This window comes from Camelina sativa, chromosome 18 (genome assembly GCF_030686135.1).
Source record: "Camelina sativa cultivar CO46 ecotype springtype chromosome 18, ASM3068613v1".
NCBI lineage: Eukaryota > Viridiplantae > Streptophyta > Magnoliopsida > Brassicales > Brassicaceae > Camelina > Camelina sativa.
In genome coordinates this window covers 12,448,798-12,469,524 of record NC_141897.1, presented here as the reverse complement: position 1 = coordinate 12,469,524, position 20,727 = coordinate 12,448,798, and the positions used below count along the sequence as shown (strand labels likewise).

The following is a 20,727-nucleotide window of genomic DNA, read 5'->3' as shown; positions in this document are numbered from 1 at the left end:
TCCATCTTCTCTACACTCTACCAACCATTCTGCGACCTTACAAATTAAGGTGTTAAAGGGTTATGAATAAATGGTCTTTCGCATAAAACACTGGTGTTGTCTTCTACAAACTCGGATCGAACCTTGTTATGCTAACGAGACTCAAAAAGTGCTAGAGGTCGGACCGGTAAACTGAGAAAAGAAAAGCAAAAGTTGCGGAAGCCATTGATTACAAGTCCTTGGCAACATGACTATTTGGTTATTATAGCACATTTTCTGTCACGACAAGGTTCAGATGATCAAGCTCTTTGCAAGTTACAACTTATGCAGTGGATAATAAAAAAACCAATGTATATATGTTTCAAGAACTTGGTTTTTAACTTTTTATGCAAAATAGCTTCGATGCAGAAGAAAGTAAGGAGAATAGGACAAAGGAAAACCAATTAATATACATAGTCATGAATACGATAAATTGATATACATTAAGAGTTGGGGAATGAAGAGTATACAAAGTTTTGATGGATATACATATAGGGTCTTACTTACTTAAGAAAACAGAATGGTAGTACATATATCACAAAAGAAGGACGTTTTATTCCTCTCATTAGTGTTGTTCAGTAGAAGTAGGTTTAGCCTCAGGCTTCTTGACGATCATCACGGAGCAATGTGCGTGATGAGCTAAATAGTCACTTACGCTCCCCAAAAACACCCTCTTGACAGCTCCATAACCATGGCTACCAAGGACAAGAACACATGCATGATGTCTCTCGGCGGCTTCCAACATTATATTCCTCGGATCTCCTTCAATCACCTCCGAAGACGCGATCTCAACGGATTTAGCCGAGCGTACTTCGGCGCACTTCTTCTTAACCAGTTCAGCAGTCTTGTTCAAATCTTGTTCCACCATTGGTATTATATCTACCGTTTCGGGACCAGCAGCCCCGAGGAAGGAGGTCGCTGTTGGTCGGGCGTGAACAACAACAAGTTTGAATTGTGGATTGGCCTTGAAAGGTATGAAGAAGAGATCGAGAGCCGTCTCGAGTGCATGGTAGCTATGTGCTGAATCATCTACTCCTACGACCACCACACGCTGATCACTTCCACTAGCCATTTTTCTTGATTTGCTTAGTGATTGTAGAGTTGACGAAACATACGTACTGATGTCCATTTAATGAGAAGTGAGCGGGTATGAGTTGAGTGGTCGAGCGCTGTTGCTGGGACCGATACTAACGGGAAGCCTCTTGTTCCAACTAAAACGCGTCTGTTTAAATACTTAACTTCAAGTTAAGATTTCTTTGCTTTCCCTACTAATTATATCGGTCTTTCAAGTTGATAACGAGTTTGACCAAATGACCAAGGTGTTTTTGTTTTTGTTTGGGGTTTCGTTTGTTTGTTTTTATATTAATAAAAGCTTAATACAACATGAATAAATTAATCAATATTCATCCGTTCCATTTAAAATCTTATTTTTAACATAATATAATAGAAAAAAGTTTCTTAAATATTGAGTAAAACAGAATTTTAAGAAAGAAGAGAAATCACTTCGACAAGCCGTTTTCCATGTCGCCGTCTCCTTTCTCTACTGATCCAATATCTTCTTGCAAATAAGTATTATATAGTTTTGTACTGATTAGACGGTATCGGTGGTTATAGAATTCGTTGGTTTGAATGTTTAGTTATATTACGTAGTTAGCTTAGTATTGGATCACATTTTAAAAATTTAATATATTCATGCAAACGTTTGTTTTGGTTTGATAAGTTACTTGATTCTTTGTGGCCCAATGAAAAGTTACTAGATTTTTTTTTTTTTAACTGCCACATACTTTTGCAATAATGTGAGAGGAATCATTCATGAATATGAAGTTCATACTATAATCAATTGATCGCTTAATTTCCTTATAACAATTTCCTAAACCCTCTTATTTGTTATAGCAATATACAAGTTTTTCAATTTTCATATCCATTTAAATCACCTCTTTTAACATTTTCAAAATAATATCATATACATCTTTATTGTCAAGCTTTTCATCACGCTTGCATCTTTATGGTCGTGAGTAAATCTTGCAAACATCACATATGCATTTTTTTTCGTGAGTAAATCTTCGATTTCTTATATATATATATATATATATATATATATATATATCACTGGGTTATTTATTTTGAAAGTTTTATTCATCTTGTACGTTTGTTGTTCATATTTTTCATATAATGGTCCAAAAATTATAATATATAGTGAAGGACGATATATATATATATATATGTCATGGTTTGCAGTTTGGAAACAAAATGTACATGTAAAAAATTGATGAACGCTTTAACTCCAATTCATGTCAAATGTCTCAACCTCATATATATTTCTTTACCATAGATATAAACTCTATGCCAAAATCCTTGATTCCTAAGAGACATAACAAATTAAAACTAACCTCAACCCTATTTTAAGTATTAAAGACATTTTGTCGACTTCATACCAAATAATTCTTAATCTATTGATATGTACTGCCACCTTGAACGAACTATACTACTCTTTGGCTAATTTTTTTGACCTTATAACTGCTTTTGGCTTCTTCAAATAGAAGATGATTTTATTATTTTTACAAATTATAATATATAAAATATTAAACTGAAAAAAATGTTTAATTGGTTCTTAGAATTATATCACATTCGAATTTACCATATTTTGATCAGAGTAATTAATGCTTTTTGTGGTGGAGTGTTTAGACAATTCAGTTTTTCATCGTTTTCAATTCAATAATAATAATAATAATAATTATTATTATTATTATTATAAAGAATACTTATTATTATGTGTATAAGAAAATTTATAGAAATGAAATAATCAGCTCTATTACTTCATTTATGAGATTAATATTAATGTAATATTTTCAATATTAAATATGTATCAATTATCTATAAATGAAGTAATTGTTTTTTTTTAAAATATTGTCTTTTTGTATGAACTAGGTTAAATATCGCTAATTAGCTTAGAAGAATTATTGCAATGTCTATAGTTAGTTTAGACGAGTATTTTAGTGTCATTGCTTAACTTAGATTTGTCTCATGGATTGGTTCTAGAGAAGATCCTCCAGACTATAATAGCCAAAGTAATTCGACGATAATTGGCTCCATATATAACAGTTCGATCACAATTAGAAAAAAATTTCTTCTGACCTTTTTCTTCCATCGTGCCATGCTAGTTGTTGGTAAAGTGAGCCCAAATTGTATGATCTAATATACAAACTAAAGTGATAAGAGTAAAGGTAAATATTAATAACAAAAGTTGTAAAATTAAAATTCTATCACTCAATTTTCTTTTTTCCAACAAAGTATATGATATACATTTTAGGTATTGTTATTTTTTTTAGAAATCAATAACAAAAAAACTCCATGGCAAAGCCGTAGAAGAATCAATAATTGCAACTTACAAATGCTCTCATTTGTATTCATCTAAATTTTCTGCCAATTACAATTTAAGAAACTGATCTTGATTGAAATTATTGTAAACTTCCGCCATAAAATACAATATATCAAACTTCATTCACCCAACAAAATCAAATAATTACAAACTTACTTTATTTTGTAGAAGATTTCTCAAAGAACACGCCTTCCTCTCTTTAGACAGGAAGTACAATGGGAGTAGCATAACGATTCTTGGTCGGAGCGGATGTCAAAGGTTAGGGAGATGCCGGTGGTTGGAGGCAGTGGAATGTTCCGGTTTGCTAGAGGATATGTCGAGGCTCGGACCAAGTGGTTCGATCGCAAGACTGGTGATGCTACTGTTGAGTATAATTGTTACGTTTTGCATTACTGATGATGATGCCTAGAAATATATATACCCACTTAATTTAATGGAACTTCTTTTCTCTTTGTTTCTTCATCCATTTTTTATTTACGTATACCGATTTTAATGGGGGGATTATTTTAATACTATTTGTACACTTGTTATCAAAATTTGCATTTTGTGTTGTTAGTATTTGATGTTTCTGCAAAACACCTTTCAGTTGACATTCTTTGCAACTTTAACCAATTCAATCTGCATTATATATAACCTTGGACCGATCGTGTATAGAATTTTGTAATGCATATAATTTCACTATATAACAACATTCCATAGTACATACGTTTTGTTATCCACAATATACAATCTTCCAAAAAAGATGTTGCAAAAGACAAATGCAATGCATTCCCATTTCTATAAAAGATTCATATGCCTATAGAGCTAGCTCTCACTATGAATACTCATAGTACATCATTCCCATGTATTTGATTTTGGATTTAATTCCCTTATACCCTTTGACCAAAAAAACATTTCTCAAATCCCCTCCTTGCCAGATTTATTTTATTTTCTGTTTTCTTTTAATAAAAAAATTACAAAACTACTTTGTAACCCTTGACTTGTCAATATTTACTAATCCAACCACTATTTTTTCGGACCCCCCACCCAAATTCAATTACCAATGGATCTACAACTTACTTTATTCTAGTTTTATTTTATATAGATCTAAAACTCAAAAAACTTCATCTCTCTCTCTCTCTTTTTATCCTATTTGCTCTCATTTTCTCTTGGTTCTACTTCTTCAAAATCTTCTCCGTTGTTTCACAAGATTAATCAATTTTCGTCACATTCTTCAGCCTCCTTGACAATCAAACATCATAGAAATTAAAAACTATAAAAAAAATTGATTGTAAATTTAGGGTTTGTGAAAAGAGATTTGGTACTGGAAAAGCTCATGAAGAAACCAAAGATTTCACATGAATGACACTTGATCTTTAAATTGAAAATTGAATTCCCTTCCATACATAGTAGTATCTTTGTGTATGATGTAGTGTGAGACAAATTATTTATAAACAAATGGATCTCATAGGTACAACTGGATTTTGTATGTACAACTGAGACTATTTCAGTACAACTAGAACTCTTATGTACAACTGAGACACAGTATAGCCTATATAACTAAAATTGATGAAATTTTAAATAAATGAATTTAGATATTGAATAATTTAAAATTAATATTAAAATGAAACATGTGTCATGTGTAAATAAAATAATTATACTAATTTATCTAACGCATGAAGACGCAAAAGAAAAACATGCTTAAAGAGAAAAGTTATATATTGATAATTTTTTCAAGTAGTTGTACTCAAACTTTTAGTTGTATTGGCATTAACGTAGTTGTACTTTGGTAATTTAAAAATATAAATAGTTGTACTCAAATTTTAATATTTTTTTTGCAATTGTACTTATGATAATCAGTAATTAAAATACAATTACAATACGTACATATCAATATATTTGTTCAAATATGTTATTTGTTTGTTTCCCATAATAATGTTGTGATTATTTACAAAGTAATCATAAATGTATAAGGTAGTTGAAGTTAAAATATGAGAATAAGATAGATAATGATATAAATTTGAATAATCTAGATTTCAATCCCCAAAATATGATTTTTTTTTATAGTTACTAATATAGATGTGAATAGTATACAACAAATTTTATTTTTTATTTTTGGTTTGCTAATAAACTTAATTGTAACAGTTGCACATAGTTGTATCACGATGGAACAATTGTGTTTCGAAATAAATATAATCATTCTGAAAGCAAAGATATAAGTGTCCACTATTCTTTTACTCACACCCTTAGTTTATCATTACTAATTAAAAATGATTCTGGTATAAATATTTTATTTTGTATATAACTAGTTTTTTTCAAACGTTATTAAAACACTAGTTGTACCGGCCATATTTAGTTGTACAAGTTTTTTCACGATTTTGTCAAAATTGGTGGGACCAAAATGAAGGTGATTAATGATTGGCTGGGAATTTTTTTGAAAAATAATTATTAAAATTTAAAATTAATGTAATGAGTAAATAATAAATATAATATTCAAGGGTAAAATTGGAATTATCTTTTATTATAAAGGTAAGAGGGTATGTAGAATAAAATGGGATAGTGTAGAAATGTTTTTTTGGTCAAAGGGCACAATATAATTTATTATTATTATTATTATTATTTTTTGAGCTCAACAACAACTTTCATTATCCAAATCATTATCCAAATCAGCTTACACTTGGTTAATCCACTCTTACAAGAGATTTGACCCAATTTGGCTCAGTAGAATACAACTTAGGGTCATAATTCTAGGCACAAAACAGATTCTACGCTCTTGAAAGTTGAGCAGCAAAACTTTTATGTCTTGGAGCATGGGAGCGTAGGCTGGCCATATTTCGTCATTATTGATCAAATTAACTGCCCCCAATGAATACGATTCAAAGATCACTCTATTATAGTTCAGTCGAATCATTGATCTGATCGCTTGCCTTAAAGCCTCTAATTCCACTTCCAACACTGATCTTGCTCGCTGAACAGCTTGTGCGCCCAACCATAAAACCATTCCCACTTTGTCCCGAAGAACCCAACCTATACCACCGGGGTTACTTTCACCATTCCAAGACCCATCAGTGTTGCACTTAACCCAAGCATCCGGAGGTGGTCGCCACACCATTCTTTCAGATGATCGTGGCTCAGTACAACCATTATCTGGTTCATCTGATTCTTTCCTTTGACTCCACTCCGTCGCATCCTCTTGTGCTTTTCTCACTGTATCTAATGCATTGAAGTCCTTTCCTTGGAAGATGAGAGCATTCCTTGACTTCCAGATTCTCCAAAGCAGCCAAGGGATGATCAGTTCAAGGCCATCAGGCTGAGGAGTATGTGTCTTAATATTCAAGACATGGAACATATTTTCATAAATAGAATTACTCCAGGTACCACTCGGTGGAGCCGGAATAGGAGAGAGCCCAAACCTGTCTTGCATAGGAGCATTGGAATAGGAGATGATTCACCGTTTCTTCCTCACCATCACACCTTACACAGTAGGCATCTCTATTCAAATGGCGGTATGACATATTCCTTGCAACCGAGATGCAATTGGTCAAACATTTCCACAAGAAATGTTGGACCTTGGGGCTCGTCTCCGTTTTCCAAACATGGTGAATTAACGGGTTTAAGCTAGGCTGATCCACTTCTTGAATTCGTTTCCTTGGAATGATGATCTGAATTAAATCCTTTGATTTTCATATGTACTTCACACTTATATATTTTTTACTATATTGTAGCAAGTAATTATTATAGTAAAGCTTTTTGTTTTCACAAAATTTATTTAGAATTATGTCTTTTTTTTTCGAAACCTTATGTCTTAGAAATTCTCTTTTATTTTTATGAGATTGAAAAAGGGGAATTTGTATATATATATATATATATATATATATATATATATATATATATTTTTAAAAAAAGAGAGATTTAGGGATTTAACGGATAAAACCCAAAACAAAAGTTCTGAGGTTTGGTTTCAGTTTCAGAGTTTCAGTTTATCATTACTAATTAAAAATGATTATGGTATAAATATGTTATTTTGTATATAACTAGTTTTTTTCAAACGCTATTAAAACACTAGTTGTACTAGCCATATTTAGTTGTACAAGTTTTTTCACGATTTTGTCAAAATTGGTGGGACCAAAATGAAGGTGATTAATGATTGGCTGGAATTTTTTGTTGAAAAATAATTATTAAAATTTAAAATTAATGTAATGAGTAAATAATAAATATAATATTCAAGGGTAAAATTGGAATTATCTTTTATTATAAAGGTAAGAGGGTATGTAGAATAAAATGGGATAGTGTAGAAATGTTTTTTTGGTCAAAGGGCACAATATAATTTATTATTATTATTATTATTATTTTTTGAGCTCAACAACAACTTTCATTATCCAAATCAGCTTACACTTGGTTAATCCACTCTTACAAGAGATTTGACCCAATTTGGCTCAGTAGAATACAACTTAGGGTCATAATTCTAGGCACAAAACAGATTCTACGCTCTTGAAAGTTGAGCAGCAAAACTTTTATGTCTTGGAGCATGGGAGCGTAGGCTGGCCATATTTCGTCATTATTGATCAAATTAACTGCCCCCAATGAATACGATTCAAAGATCACTCTATTATAGTTCAGTCGAATCATTGATCTGATCGCTTGCCTTAAAGCCTCTAATTCCACTTCCAACACTGATCTTGCTCGCTGAACAGCTTGTGCGCCCAACCATAAAACCATTCCCACTTTGTCCCGAAGAACCCAACCTATACCACCGGGGTTACTTTCACCGTTCCAAGACCCATCAGTGTTGCACTTAACCCAAGCATCCGGAGGTGGTCGCCACACCATTCTTTCAGATGATCGTGGCTCAGTACAGCCATTATCTGGTTCATCAGATTCTTTCCTTTGACTCCACTCCGTCACATCCTCTTGTGCTTTTCTCACTGTATCTAATGCATTGAAGTCCTTTCCTTGGAAGATGAGAGCATTCCTTGACTTCCAGATTCCCCAGAGCAGCCAAGGGATGATCAGTTCAAGGCCATCAGGCTGAGGAGTATGTGTCTTAATATTCAAGACATGGAACATATTTTCATATATAGAATTACTCCAGGTACCACTCGGTGGAGCCGGAATAGGAGAGAGAGCCCAAACCTGTCTTGCATAGGTGCATTGGAATAGGAGATGATTCACCGTTTCTTCCTCACCATCACACTTTACACAGTAGGCATCTCTATTCAAATGGCGGTATGACATATTCCTTGCAACCGAGATGCAATTGGTCAAACATTTCCACAAGAAATGTTGGACCTTGGGGCTCGTCTCCGTTTTCCAAACCTGGTGAATTAACGGGTATAAGCTAGGCTGATCCACTTCTTGAATTCATTTCCTTGGAATGATGATCTGAATTAAATCCTTTGATTTTCATATGTACTTCACACTTATATATTTTTTACTATATTGTAGCAAGTAATTATTATAGTAAAGCTTTTTGTTTTCACAAAATTTATTTAGAATTATGTCTTTTTTTTTCGAAACCTTATGTCTTAGAAATTCTCTTTTATTTTTATGAGATTGAAAAAGGGGAATTTGTATATATATATATATATATATATATATTTTTTTTTTTTTTAAAAAAAGAGAGATTTAGGGATTTAACGGATAAAACCCAAAACAAAAGTTCTGAGGTTTGGTTTCAGTTTCAGAGTTTCAGTTTATCCACGACCACAACACATAGCCATCCCTGAGTTTGGCGACGAGTTAGTCTTCTTCTTACTTCCTTCTCATTCTTGTTTCGTATCGTCGATATTGTGAAAATGAGCGCTGAGAGATAGGATCAGCAGAGATAAAAAAGTAGAGAAGATGTCGTCTTTCTTCAAATCTTTTCCGGGAAATCCCAGAGAAGCTGCTGCCATGGCGATGGTTCAGTCTTCATCTTACAGAGTATGTGGTTCACTCTTCAGTCTTCATATTACTTTGAATCCGTCTGCTCTGCATAATATGTTTTTGCAGGAGTACTGAGAAAGTGATAGCCTTTTTTTTATTGCCAAGTTCGATTTTTAGATTACATTTTTCTTCGAATTGGTCCATATTATCATTGCAATTGCAATTTCGGGTTTGTGGGATTCGTTAATGTAGTTCTCTTTTTTTTTTTGTTGTGGGACGGATAAATACGTTTGTCTAGATTGGGGTTCTTAACGTTTACTATTGCACACCAGTTGTTCGATAAAATTTCAGAGACTTCTGGGTTGACTTTTTTATCCATTACAAGTAACTGTGCATCTCATGAAGTGCTTACATGTGTCCTCTGTAATGCTTAGAGAGCCCTTTTATTAACCAAAGCTCTGTTCTTTCTTTAGAAAAATGTGTTGTCTTGCTTGGCAAAAACTACTTCACCTATATCATTCTTCTTGTTGACAACTTGCGTTGAAATAGTTTTTGAGATGTGGTTTTGTCCCCGTTCAGGTATTGTCAGGTAGAAGTTCTTCTAATTTAAGGAGAAACACGCCGTTGGATTCTTTTCTTGCCAAGGGAAGGTCTTCCGTCAAGGCTTTTTCGTTCCTATATGTTTCACGGTATTCAACTGAATCAAACAATGAGTTTGGTCATTCATCAAAGCGAAGGTCTCGTGGGCCTGTTATGGCAGCAAAGAAAGCATCTGAAGGTTTTGCATCTCACAACTAGTACTTTTCCTAATACTGCTATTCTGTTATGCAATGTGACACTCATTTACCATTGTGTTTGGTTAGGGGAAAAACAAGAAGATGGAAAGTACAAGCACACAGTTGATTTGCCAAAGACAGGTTTTGGTATGAGAGCGAATTCTTTGACAAGGGAACCTGAACTCCAGAAGTTGTGGGAAGAGCACCAGGTCTTCAAGAGAGTTTCTGATAATAACAATGGAGTAAGATTCTCAAGATTTTTTCCTACATCAACTTTGCTTTGCGAAACTGGTGTCTAATAATTTAGTTGGAATTTCAGGGGAGTTTCATTCTTCACGATGGTCCTCCTTATGCCAATGGTGATCTGCATATGGGTCATGCTCTTAACAAGATACTGAAGGATATCATTAATCGCTATAAGGTATTCTCTTTTCCTGACTTGGACATCGATTTATTCTCCTTATGGCTTCTCTATCTTTGCTTACGTCCAATATAGGAGTTCTTCTCATCAAAGTATCTGCTTTATGCAGCTGCTCCAAAACTATAAAGTTCAGTACGTTCCTGGGTGGGATTGCCATGGCCTCCCAATTGAGTTGAAAGGCAAGTACATAATGGTTTATGGGCGTTTGAGTTATTAGAAACAGAAAGTAACTCTGCTTTTGTTATGTTCCAGTTAGTTAGTTGCCTGAATAATGTGGCTGTAACCATCAAATATTTCAGTTCTGCAGTCCCTAGATCAGGAAGTGAGAAAGGAACTTACACCATTAAAATTAAGGGCAAAGGCAGCGAAATTTGCAAAAGCAACAGTCAAAACACAAATGGAATCATTTAAGGTGGCTATCAAGCTTTGTTTTCATATCTGAGTTCCTGTTTTGAATGCATCAGTCATTATGAATTTTAGATATCTCAGGGCATAATAACTACTAAAGATATTTTGTTCGGTATTCCATTAACATTTAGCATATCTGGCATAATACTTGATGTTTATAGCGGTTTGGAGTATGGGCAGACTGGAACCATCCTTATCTAACTCTTGATCTGGAATATGAAGCAGCCCAGGTAATGGTCTTACCTCCAACATTATGTACTGGATTAATTATCCATGTAGAAGATGATTATTAGTAGAGTTCTTCAAAGCCTGATAAAGTCAACATATCTTTTTATCGTATATTGTAGGTTGAAGTATTTGGCCAGATGGCCTTGAAAGGGTACATCTATAGAGGTAGGAAGCCAGTTCACTGGAGCCCTTCATCTCGGACTGCTCTTGCAGAAGCTGAACTAGAGGTTAACTTGACTCCCCTTTTCTTCTCAACTAATCTAAGAATAATAATAATAATAATAATATTAATATTATGGCCAGCTCAGAGAAACATTTAAAGTCTGCTAAACCCATACCAGTCTTCCCATTCTTTTTCTTACTGCTGTTGACATTTTATCATAATGTGATCTGTTGTCCATTAGACCGAGAGTAGTTCTTTTTATCCTTAATGAACGCTGGTTTTGTAGTCATCTGTTCCTGTTCTTAACGCATGCTGCTTTCATGAAATAATGTTTTGACGATTCCACACTTTACCTTGTTATCTGATATCAGTTCCACCTGTATCTGCTGATATGTGTAGTATCCGGAGGGTCATATTTCCAAAAGCATATATGCTATTTTCAAATTGGTTGGCGGAGCAAAAACAAGCCTTTTAGATGAGTTTATCCCTAATATATGCTTGGCAGTATGGACAACTACACCTTGGACTATGCCAGCCAATGCTGGTGAGGCGATATATTAGTATATGTTTGCTTTGTATCCGTTCTTTCTCACATTTGTTCTCCAAATTAGTATATGTTTCTCTCAACTTTCAAAATGATAACTACTTTTTTTTTTGTATGGTTTTCTATTTGAATGCTATATAAGCAATTAAGCACATTTGGTGACTCTTCCTTTAATTCTTGTCTAACTTTCAGCTGTCGCGGTGAATGCGAAGCTTCAGTACTCTGTTGTGGAAGTGCAGTCATTCTCAGAAGATGAATCTGTTGTGACAGGCAACAAAAAGAAAATGTCTGGGAAGGTTCTAAAGAATAAACAAAAGCTTTTCGTGATTGTAGCAACCGACCTTGTGCCAGCATTAGAAGCGAAATGGGGTGTGAAGCTTATCATAAGTAAAACATTCCTTGGTTCAGATCTTGAAAACTGCAGGTAACATTCTAAGTTAGAGAATAAATAGGAATTTCAGTTTTGTATGTGGTGCTATAAATTGAATCCCTTAGTTTATGGTCGGTCATCATGGTTGTAGGTACACACATCCAATTGATAACAGGGACTGTCCAGTCGTTATAGGGGGTGATTACATAACTACGGAATCAGGAACAGGGTTGGTCCACACTGCCCCTGGTCATGGTCAGGAGGATTATGCAACCGGCCTGAAGTATGGGCTGCCTCTTGTCTCTCCAGTAGATGATGAAGGAAATTTCACTGAGGAAGCTGGACAGTTTAGAGGGCTCTCTGTCCTTGGAGAAGGGAATAGTGCTGTTGTCAGTTACCTGGATGAGAATATGTCTCTGGTCATGGAAGAATCGTATGGTGAGTTTGATTCAGATGCTTTCTGAGGAATCATTTGAGGAAACATTTGCTTCAGAGTCTCATGATTTAATTTCCTTCTTTGCCATGCAGCTCATAAATACCCATATGATTGGCGAACTAAGAAACCTACGATATTTAGGGCGACTGAGCAGTGGTTTGCATCGGTCGAGGGGTTTCGCACGGCCACTATGGATGCAATCAACAATGTAAAATGGATACCACATCAGGTACCAATTTGAACACATATAGAGTTTATGAGTTTACATTTCTTGAATATCATGTGTGGATGTTAACTGTGAAAGGAGACTCACAGAACATGAACCACATGATCTGATACACCTTGCTCTTCTATTTTCTCAATGTTGACATGGTATCATACTGCTTGCCTAAGCATCTTCCTTGTGTTGTTTGGAGTTTAATTTGGCACCTGTTATATTTTGGCAATTTGTCATTCAGGCAGTAAACAGAATATCTGCCATGACTTCCAGTCGATCTGATTGGTGCATCTCGAGACAAAGGACATGGGGTGTCCCTATCCCTGCCTTTTATCATGTTAAGACGAAAGAACCCCTCATGAATGAAGAGACAATTAACCATGTTAAATGTAAGGGCCTATAAGAGAGTATGGTCTCTTTATTGGTTATTATTTACTGACTGTGTTTTCTGTAACCTTATTTGAATACTTTGTCTGGCAGCCATAATTTCCCAAAAGGGTAGTGACGCGTGGTGGTATATGTCAGTGGAAGACCTACTTCCTGAGAGTTATCGTGATAAAGCAGCTGATTATGAAAAGGGGACTGATACAATGGACGTCTGGTTTGACTCAGGTACTATGATAAAAGAAACATAATTAAAATCAGATAGTCGCACAAAGCACTCAACAACTATTTTACATCACTTTCTTTTTCATTTGTATGTCAGGATCTTCTTGGGCTGGTGTATTGGGGAAACGTGAGGGTCTTACTTTCCCTGCAGATGTGTATCTAGAAGGAACAGATCAGCATCGTGGGTGGTTCCAGAGTTCTTTGTTAACAAGCATTGCAACACAAGGTGATTGCACACCATGATGATTGCCTTCTAAATTGAGATTATTCGACATGTTTTAGCTTTCTTGGTGTAAAGTGGCTTTTCATTTTATTTTCTTTCACGTTTTGCATGATTGTATAGGAAAAGCCCCTTATTCAGCTGTTATAACACATGGATTTGTATTGGATGAGAAGGGTATGAAAATGAGCAAGTCTCTAGGTAACGTAGTGGACCCACGTTTGGTCATTGAAGGAGGGAAAAATTCAAAGGTTTGTCGCTGGTATAGAAACCAATACTATTGTTTAAAAACATCTTCGTTATCTAACAAATCTGTTTCCTGACAAGGGTTTGTCTTTCTATGCCAGGATGCACCTGCTTATGGAGCTGATGTTATGCGTCTTTGGGTTTCTAGTGTAGATTACACAGGGGATGTACTGATAGGTCCACAGATTCTTCGTCAAATGTCTGATATATATAGGAAGTTGAGGGGAACATTACGATATCTCTTGGGCAATCTTCATGATTGGAGAGTAGGTTTTGAACTCTAAGCTTTACATAGAGTAGTGTTTTCTTTTCTTTCCCCACTTTTCAAGATTTCTTGATTGTGTTTTATATCCTGACGTCGGTGAGAATCCTTAAATATTAAGTTGTGGCGGTTTGTAGGTTGATAATGCTGTTCCATACCAGGATTTACCTATCATTGATCAGCATGCTCTCTTTCAGCTTGAGAATGTAGTAAAGAACATACAAGAATGTTACGAGAACTACCAGTTCTTTAAAATATTCCAGGTACCAGACCTCTCCATCTTATTTTGGTAAAGTTGAACTGGCCAGTACCTGCAAAGTAGTCTCTTTAGATGTGTCACGTTTCCTGACTGTGCCAATTTATTTTATTTTCTTAATTTTGATATGGAGAATGGCCACATTAGCTTAAAAACAGGGAGCCACTAAATGATCTACATTATTTTTGTATGTATTCCTTTGCCTGTGACGGAAAACAGACATAGATTACCGTTACAAGAGTTAGTTTATTAATTAGTATCTAAGGAACTTAAATTCACCAATTACTTACTGTACATTGAGGTGAGAGTGGGGTTGATGTATTTGCAATGGATGGCTGAACCTCAGGAGGCTGAATTTCATGTTTTAGATCATCTGTGTTACTCAATGAGCTTTCTTTATTTCAGATCATACAACGATTCACAATTGTTGATCTGTCAAATTTCTACTTCGATATCGCTAAAGATAGACTGTATACTGGGTAAGTTTTCCATCTTCTTTTAGGTTGATATTTGCTGCAACCTTTGTAGAACTTTTCTTAATATGGCTGTGGTACACAAGGTAATCTGGACCAAAAATACTTTTTCTCAGGGGAACTTCAAGTTTTACCAGAAGAAGCTGTCAAACAGTTCTTTCAACACATTTGTTATCCATATTGAGAGTGATTGCTCCGATAGTACCTCACCTAGCGGAAGATGTCTGGCAGAATCTTCCATTTGAGTACAGAAATGAAGATGGCTCTGCAGCAAAATTTGTCTTCGAACTTAAATGGCCTACAATGAATGAACAATGGCTTTCATTTCCTGCTGAAGATGTTCTCTTCTGGCAAAGGCTTCTCGAGGTACCAAAGCTCCCCTAAATCATAGCTGATACGCACAGAATATTTCGCATCTTTATACTCTCTTCTCTACTTATAATTAAAGTAATAGAGTTCCTTAGCTACTGAGTGGTGATGAAGTCAATGAAATGTTACGCAATATCAGAATTTTTACTCGAATGTTATGTCAAATTGATCGTGTAGTCAGTTCTTATGATATTGCATTATCGAAAGTTCTCTGGAAGAACCTTTTAGTTTTTTTTACTGGCCGATTCTTCCTCAGACGACATGTACTTGATGCATGTTATGTAGCGAGGATCTTAAAAATGCTTATGGTGTTTGTGTGACAGTTAAGGACCGAGGTGAACAAAGTGCTGGAGCTCGCACGTAATGAGAAAATGATTGGTTCCAGTTTAGAAGCAAAGGTGTATCTGCATACTGGAGATGCAGGCATGGCTACAAAATTACTAGAGATGAGTGAAGCAAAGAACGAAGCTGACACTCTGCAACGCATATTCATAACATCACAAGTAAGCACTAGACCTACTTATGTGCAAAATCCATATTCCAGTTATAATTCAAGATAAATTAAAACCCTTTACGGCCATCACAACAGATACCCCTGGGGTTTTCTGTGTAAGGTTCAGGTCGCCAAACTACAATTAGGCTCACTTGATCATTATAGTTACTCAATAGGATTCATTAGATACAAGCAAAGTAAAATGTTTTAGAGTAAACAGGATTAGGCACAAAGCGAAATTTTATTTTGATCCAGCCTGGTTCATTCTACTCAGATTTTGATGTGTAGGGTAGGGTCCTTTTTGCACAAGTATCGTAGATATAGGATTGCGGCCAAAAGAGAAATGCTGAATGTTTATAAGATATAGGAAGAGTACTTTTATAGCACTAGATACATGTAGGGATTAGATCTATGGAAGACATTCTCGAACGCCCCAATATGCATAAGGGATAGGTATGAATGAGGAAACATATGGATCAAAAGATTACAGCATTTTATTATACAGGTTATAATGATTCATCTGGCATTCCTCATTATTATATACACAATTTTTAATTAAAGTTGAGATTCGATCATAGTGAGTGCATTTCTATGAGACTAGCCATGAAACTGTTGTGCATGTGTATACAGGTTGAGGTATTGTCGTCAATGAATGAGATAGTAAGCAGTGTACAACACACAGGAGAGTATGTGGAGGGAGAAAACAAAGTCTGGATTGGTGTGTCACGAGCTGAGGGGTCCAAGTGCGAGAGGTGCTGGAACTACTCGGGCCAGGTCGGGTCGTTCTCCGACCATCCTACTCTCTGTGGACGCTGCTTCAATGTCATTGTTGCTAATCCTCCTGAGCCTGCAGTTGCAGCCGTAATCAGCTGAGCTTGAAATTTGCTCTATACTGTACAAGTTTCTTTTGCCCATTGCACTATTTGCACATACTGCAATTCATTTTTGTTTCAAAAGTCAATAGATTCTAGTTGATCTCTATTAAACCAGAAACATTGCGGATTTGAAAAACAACTCCAATTACTCATTTATTTTAATAATTGCAATGTAAGAACATGCACATAAATTGTAAATGAAATCTTTTGGGAATCTGTTGGCATGACACACGAAGATAGTTTTAAATAACCAGGAAACTCTATTTAACCTGGTTATAAAACCAAAAAAACAGAATCATTTGCGTGTGCTAATACTTTAAATAGAGTCGAACCAGACATGTAATACCCAAGATTTAATGTCTGAAAATTATGGCTCGGAGCTAACGTAGGAACCAAACACAGAGTACAAAAACATGGATGGAACTACAAGGATTTTGTTCTAGTTCTATTTCTAGAGCTGAGCGTTTGCGTTATGTTGTAGTACCTCTACTTCGTCCAAGTCATCGCTCTGTATATGAAAGTCGTCCTACACCAAGAAAATGTAAACACATGTTGTAAATTTGTAAAGCTTAGATGCAAAATTCAAAGAATCTATTTGAAGTTGTGCTATACAGTGATCATATCTTAATTGTTTGGTCAAGACAATAACAAATGCTTACTTGCGGCTGAGCTGGTGGTTCCTGTGTAGGGTATACTTGAGGCTGAGACATTCTATAATAGGGTTCCTTCAGATCGAGTTTGCACGATGATGTCTGGAGTATTCCACCTTGATTGGCACCGGGTCCCCACATTTTAGCTGTTTAAAAAGCCAATCAGAATCAGAAACAAAGTCGAAAGTAGATGATATGTATCAAAGGAGAGATGTAAGAAAGCAAGATTAACCTGAGAGTGTTAGATTAATAGTGTAACTCTGAGCACTGTGGGCAACCAAATGAAGTCTACCAGTGATCTCTTGCCCTGCCATGACATGAATAGGCTGCGAGAGAACACATCTTATTTGGTACCAATGGGTTGTTGGTGCTCCAGGAGCCGTTGTGAACCATCTTTGTACTGTGCTGTTATATAGACAGAACAAATTAGGTTTGTATTGTTGCCTTTGATGATTGAAAAAAAAAAGGAATATTAATCTGAAGGATGGAAACATATATGTAAATTGTTATGGCTTCATACCTTCCGTCAAAGAGAACGTCAAACCAGCACGCAAGTCCATGCACTCTAGTACACACTGACGCTGTGAACTTTAATGGGATATCAATCTCGTAAAATTGTTCTTCCTGTGAAAGCGAATTGACAGCTAAATAAGTTTGGATTATGTCATTCACCAAATTAACAAGGCTGCACATAGATATTCCATAGATGTGAAAAGAATGAGAGAAAAATGTCCAATGTAAAGGAAACACTGTGGAACTGACACACAGAAAATAGTTATACCGTCATCTTAGTGAAATCTATCACATGTGACACTGAGGGAGCCACCAATAATCTTGGATCAAATGCATCAACAACAGGCTACAAAATCAGTGAATATGAAGGGTGAGAGGAGAAAAAATTAATCAGCAATTCACCGGTGTAAGTAAGATATACCTGGGAAAAATAACCCTGGTGGGCTGACACGTATAGAGGTGTCAAATCAACTCCATAATAGTTCTGTTGCTGCCAAAACAAAGCCTGCATAGAGGTAGAAAGCCTAATTACTGAAAGCTTTAACCATCACATACTGAATTCAAATCCTTTCTATGTTGTAAGCAATATTAGATATATTTTCCTGATAAGATGTCCGTTATGTACCTTATTTGCCATTTCAACAAATAAGAATTCATCGGCGAAAGGTGCCATATGGATCCTACAGTGAAAAAGTTATATGAGAAAGAAGAGGTTTATGAGATCGAAAAGTAAAACTATCGAAACTTTACCTTCCAACTGTTGGAAACATTTTTCCGTTTGGAGACAGAAATCGGTCTCTAGCAATAACATATGTCTCCAGCATCCTCTCATTGACCAATAGGGTGCCTACAGGCACACATATTTTATATATAAGGAAGGTGCTTTCAAAAAAATCACTAAAACTTTGAATCAGTATTGATGTTTCTCCACTTTTTCTCACAGACCAAAATTTGCCTTCTGAAAGATTCTGATTTTCATGAAGAGCACGTTAAAAGAATCCGTTTGTGAAAGACATACCCATTGGTTCAGAGATCAAAACATCAGCCTTCTCAGGCAACTCAATATCCTCAATCTTTCCCTTGATGACCTACACTTGTCCAACTCAAAGAATATCAGAAAAATGGATATATATGGAAAAGTGTACTAACGAAACTGGACTACAGTCTACAGGTCTTAACTGTGATCCGTTCAGCAAGCAATGGGTTTCCAGCAATCAGCTTACGGGCATATTCAGCCATTTCTGACGCTTCCACAGCATACACATGCTTGGCACCAGCCTAAATTAAGGGGAAGATAATGGACGTCTATAAGAAAAACAAAAAGCAAAAGGCAGATCTATAGTAGTTCTAAAACCTTTTCGGCCCAAAGTTCCTTAAATTTTTGCATACCAGTGCAGCAAATAATGACAAAATGCCACTTCCAGCTCCCACATCTACAACAACACGACCAGCAAAATCTGAACGATTCTCCATAACTGCAGCATGATATGTACCTGAAGACAGTAATATGACATATAAAGAGCTATCCTCGGCCAAATAGCAATGTGGAAAAATTAAAAATATTTATCTTCTGATAGATATGCTCCTAAACCAACAAAAAAGTCGGAAACAAATCTCTAATGTAACAGATGCACAAAAGCCAGAGACCTTACCTGTCCTCACATAATCCTGCAGCATATTTTGCTGATGTAAAAGTTGTCCATAATAATGGAAATACATTTTAGCAGAAGCAGCCTCTATCTTATCATCGAACTTGCTTTTATTAGCTGAAACTGTTCCATTCGGCAAAGTTGATCCTAGAAACGAAAGAACGGGAAAGACATCAAAGAATGAGTACAAACAACAGTCATATGAATGTAGTGTAATCAATATATATACCCATCACTATGGTCAAGTGCATCTGAACATCTATTATTAATTCAAGAAACAACAAGAAAACATAAACAATTTGAGAGAGGCACCTTGCTTAACAGCATCCTTTGTCCATTGCTCAAATGAATCACAAAATTCCTTGCTTTCCTTGTCGTCTCTAAATTTTATTACAACTCCTCGACAGAATGATTTCTGGTTTTAAAATCAGCAAAACAAGTTATATATCAGATACACACTCGATATATATAGTGACCGAGGGTGCACACACTCAATCAAATCATCTCCTGAAACCAATCTCTATAACACTCAGAAGAAACTGAACAAAATAAATGTATCACACACCTCTTTTGCAGAAGAACTCGAACTATCAGAGACACAGATGAACTGAAGCGGCCCCAACTTGAACAGCTGAGCAACAACACAATATGAATACAAATACAAAATGAGTACACTTAATCCAACCATAGAAACGTTTCAAAAAGAGATTAAAAATAGAATCTTGAGAACCACCACCACCTGAGTCGAACTAAGATGGAAAGTGAAACCGTCGGACGATTCAGATTCCTGAAATCGGAGTTCCTTGACTTCATTAACACAAGAAAACGTAGCTACAACAGAAGAGGACGAAAGAGATGATGTGTCAGGAGACATGAGATCAGTGACGGAAGCCAAAGTGAACTCCTGCTGCTTATTCAGAGAAGGGACCTCCATTGTTCTGTTGTGAATACAACCAATGTATATAATAGATACAGTATTTGTATGTCTGGATGAATCGAAAGGGAACTTTTAGGGTTTTTGATTTCTGAGGAGAGAGCTTCCTCGCGAGCTCCGACGAGAAGTGGAAGAGAGAAAAAAAAAAAAAAAAAAAAAAAAAAAAAGGAGCGGCCAAAGGAAGTGTGAGGGGTAGGTGTGTCAAACGGGCCAGCCCGCGCCTATCTAGTCCCCATCTGCGGACATTTAATTCGATTTATTACAATTACAAGCTGAAACATACATGAACTATTTCAATTTTATAAGCTGAAACATACATGAACTATTTCAATTACAAGCTGAAACATACATGAACTATTTCAATTACAAGCTGA

The 20,727-nt window shown here is 35.6% G+C and overlaps 2 protein-coding genes across 3 annotated transcripts; one reads left to right on the top strand and one right to left on the bottom strand.

Moving 5' to 3' along the window:
• Window positions 1–8,987: 8,987 nt before the first annotated feature.
• Window positions 8,988–16,821, top strand: LOC104725390 (isoleucine--tRNA ligase, chloroplastic/mitochondrial). The gene is made up of 22 exons (XM_010444054.2): window positions 8,988–9,298; window positions 9,821–10,019; window positions 10,105–10,259; window positions 10,337–10,438; window positions 10,548–10,617; window positions 10,738–10,850; window positions 11,008–11,076; window positions 11,194–11,301; window positions 11,637–11,781; window positions 11,974–12,205; window positions 12,303–12,589; window positions 12,680–12,816; window positions 13,046–13,193; window positions 13,285–13,416; window positions 13,511–13,639; window positions 13,757–13,884; window positions 13,981–14,145; window positions 14,279–14,404; window positions 14,803–14,876; window positions 14,987–15,236; window positions 15,563–15,742; window positions 16,363–16,821. Exons 1-22 carry the CDS (start codon window positions 9,218–9,220, stop codon window positions 16,603–16,605), a joined length of 3,273 nt encoding a protein of 1,090 aa, XP_010442356.2. The 5' UTR covers window positions 8,988–9,217; the 3' UTR covers window positions 16,606–16,821.
• Window positions 16,205–20,579, bottom strand: LOC104725391 (putative histone-arginine methyltransferase 1.4). 2 transcript variants are annotated; one of them, XM_087499776.1, is made up of 16 exons: window positions 20,159–20,570; window positions 19,985–20,050; window positions 19,732–19,834; window positions 19,423–19,566; window positions 19,160–19,263; window positions 18,950–19,048; window positions 18,789–18,858; window positions 18,521–18,617; window positions 18,396–18,450; window positions 18,192–18,275; window positions 18,039–18,116; window positions 17,778–17,881; window positions 17,490–17,662; window positions 17,267–17,403; window positions 17,092–17,133; window positions 16,205–16,579 (listed from the first exon to the last, which is right to left on the bottom strand). In XM_087499776.1, the coding sequence occupies exons 1-16, from the start codon at window positions 20,351–20,353 to the stop codon at window positions 16,565–16,567; spliced, it is 1,566 nt and encodes a 521-aa protein (XP_087355902.1). In that variant the 5' UTR covers window positions 20,354–20,570; the 3' UTR covers window positions 16,205–16,564. The 2 variants fall into 2 exon arrangements, with proteins under 2 accessions (XP_087355902.1, XP_010442359.1); XM_010444057.2 differs by lacking the exon at window positions 16,205–16,579 and having other exon boundaries at window positions 16,906–17,133; window positions 20,159–20,579.
• Between the last annotated feature and the right edge of the window lie 148 nt (window positions 20,580–20,727).